Source organism: Oxyura jamaicensis, unplaced genomic scaffold (genome assembly GCF_011077185.1).
Source record: "Oxyura jamaicensis isolate SHBP4307 breed ruddy duck unplaced genomic scaffold, BPBGC_Ojam_1.0 oxyUn_random_OJ72924, whole genome shotgun sequence".
Lineage (NCBI taxonomy): Eukaryota > Metazoa > Chordata > Aves > Anseriformes > Anatidae > Oxyura > Oxyura jamaicensis.
Window position 1 is genome coordinate 392 of NW_023311325.1, and position 1,692 is coordinate 2,083.

The window sequence follows — 1,692 nt, forward strand, 5'->3', positions numbered from 1 at the left end:
AGGAAAGGGAAAAGTGGAGTAGAGACAGAGGGCCATCCCCAAGACAACTACCCATTCCCGGTTTCAGCCATCCTTTGGGAACATCTTTGTCTGAGCCCCATCCCCAGCACAGCTCCATGAACGAGCAAGACGAACACTCTTCCTCAAGAGATGGTGCCTCAAAAGTCAAGGGAACATGCCTAGGCAGAGACTTCACAAGTCAAGGACTGGTGGCCATTGGCTGTGGAGGAACTAGGGGTGTCTTCCTCAGCTTCAAGAGACAGTGCCTGATTGATGAATTGCTGCAGTGTGCCCCACCCTCCGATGCACAGAGGAGTGAGGCAGTGCCTGCAATTAATTCCCACCAAAGCCCTTGGCCATCTCCATGTAGATGGAAAGACCAGACCGGGACACACTCAGGGATGCTGCAAAAGTTTATTGAGTCTCAAGAGGGAAATGAGGTGACTGAGAAGGGAAATGAGGTGAGGAGGCCCTGAGAGTGGAGAGCAGGAGGAGCAGACAAAAGTTTTTCAGCTTTTCCTACAGCACAGTTGCCACAGGGCATCTGTCTACCTGGCCCACAAATGGAGAGAGGCTTGCAGGTCAATCCAGGCTGTTTTCTGGGGGCCTCACAGAAAGCAGAGGGTAACAAGGAAAAGAGAGAAAAAGAGTGAGTGAGTGAGTGGAAAACAGAAAAGGTAGATATTGGCTGTGTTGTCAGAGAAGCCAGGCTGGCCCTTTCCTGTCTGTCTTTACAGGACAAGCCAAAGATGGTCAACTTCTCTTAAAACAACAGCACAAAGTTTGTTCTTCTGTCCAGCAGCGTGTTGTGAGTTCCTGGGGTCCTGCTCCGGGAAAGGGTCTGGCATCTTTAGCAGGGGCGGCAACAGTAGCGGCTAGCAATACAGGAGAGGTCACAGCACCCGGAGTTGATGGGGACTCCGTCACAGCTGAGGATGCTGCCGACGGCAGCAGAGGTAGAAGATCCCACAACGGTGTTCTGCGGGAAGGAGCTGAGGATGGGGCCGGGCAGGGTCACCACCACGGGAGAGGGCTCAATGACGACGGTGGAGTTCTGGCACTGCCTGACACAGCACTCATTGCAGCTGCTGGCCAGTGGAGTCGGGCCGCAGGGCTGGCACGGCTGGCAGGGCTGGCACTGGTCGTAGCAGGACATGTCTGGAGGCAGGAGGTTCACCTGGGAGAGAGGGCAGGGAGGAAGCTCAACATGGGGATGCATGAGGAGCAGCCTGCCACCACATCCTGAGGAAACCAAGGTGCAGGTACTGCTGCAAAACGGAGGCTGTGCAGGGATGTGCAAGGGCTTCTTGGCCTAATCCTGGCAGGGTCCAAAAAGAGCCACCAGGAACTACCTGGCTACAGCCAAGGTTCTAGCCAAGAAGCCATCTTAGCCTCCCTCCCTGACAAACCTTCTCCCCACTTCCCTATCCCACGACCAGCAGCCCCAAGATTTGGCATGGAACAGAGCTGATTGCAGCTAAGAGGTCCATAGAGCTGAGACTCCCTCCTGGAGAATGAGCGAGACAAGAAGGGGCTTCACACTCACCTGGTTCCTAAGGAGGAGAAGGCCAGAGAAGTGGATGAGGGAGCACAGAGCTGGGCTGGCTTTTATAGTGGACCTTAGCTGCCCCATGTCCAGAGGCATCCCTTGAAGCTGTGATTATTTTCTGACAAGCTCCTCTTGAATGCAAA

The 1,692-nt window shown here is 54.5% G+C and overlaps 1 protein-coding gene across 1 annotated transcript; it reads right to left on the reverse strand.

The window, feature by feature from the left end:
* Positions 1 to 558: 558 nt before the first annotated feature.
* LOC118160013 (feather keratin Cos1-1/Cos1-3/Cos2-1-like) lies at positions 559 to 1,645 on the reverse strand. Its single transcript, XM_035314548.1, has 2 exons — positions 1,547 to 1,645; positions 559 to 1,177 (listed from the first exon to the last, which is right to left on the reverse strand). The coding sequence occupies exons 1-2, from the start codon at positions 1,643 to 1,645 to the stop codon at positions 851 to 853; spliced, it is 426 nt and encodes a 141-aa protein (XP_035170439.1). The 3' UTR covers positions 559 to 850.
* Positions 1,646 to 1,692: the final 47 nt, after the last annotated feature.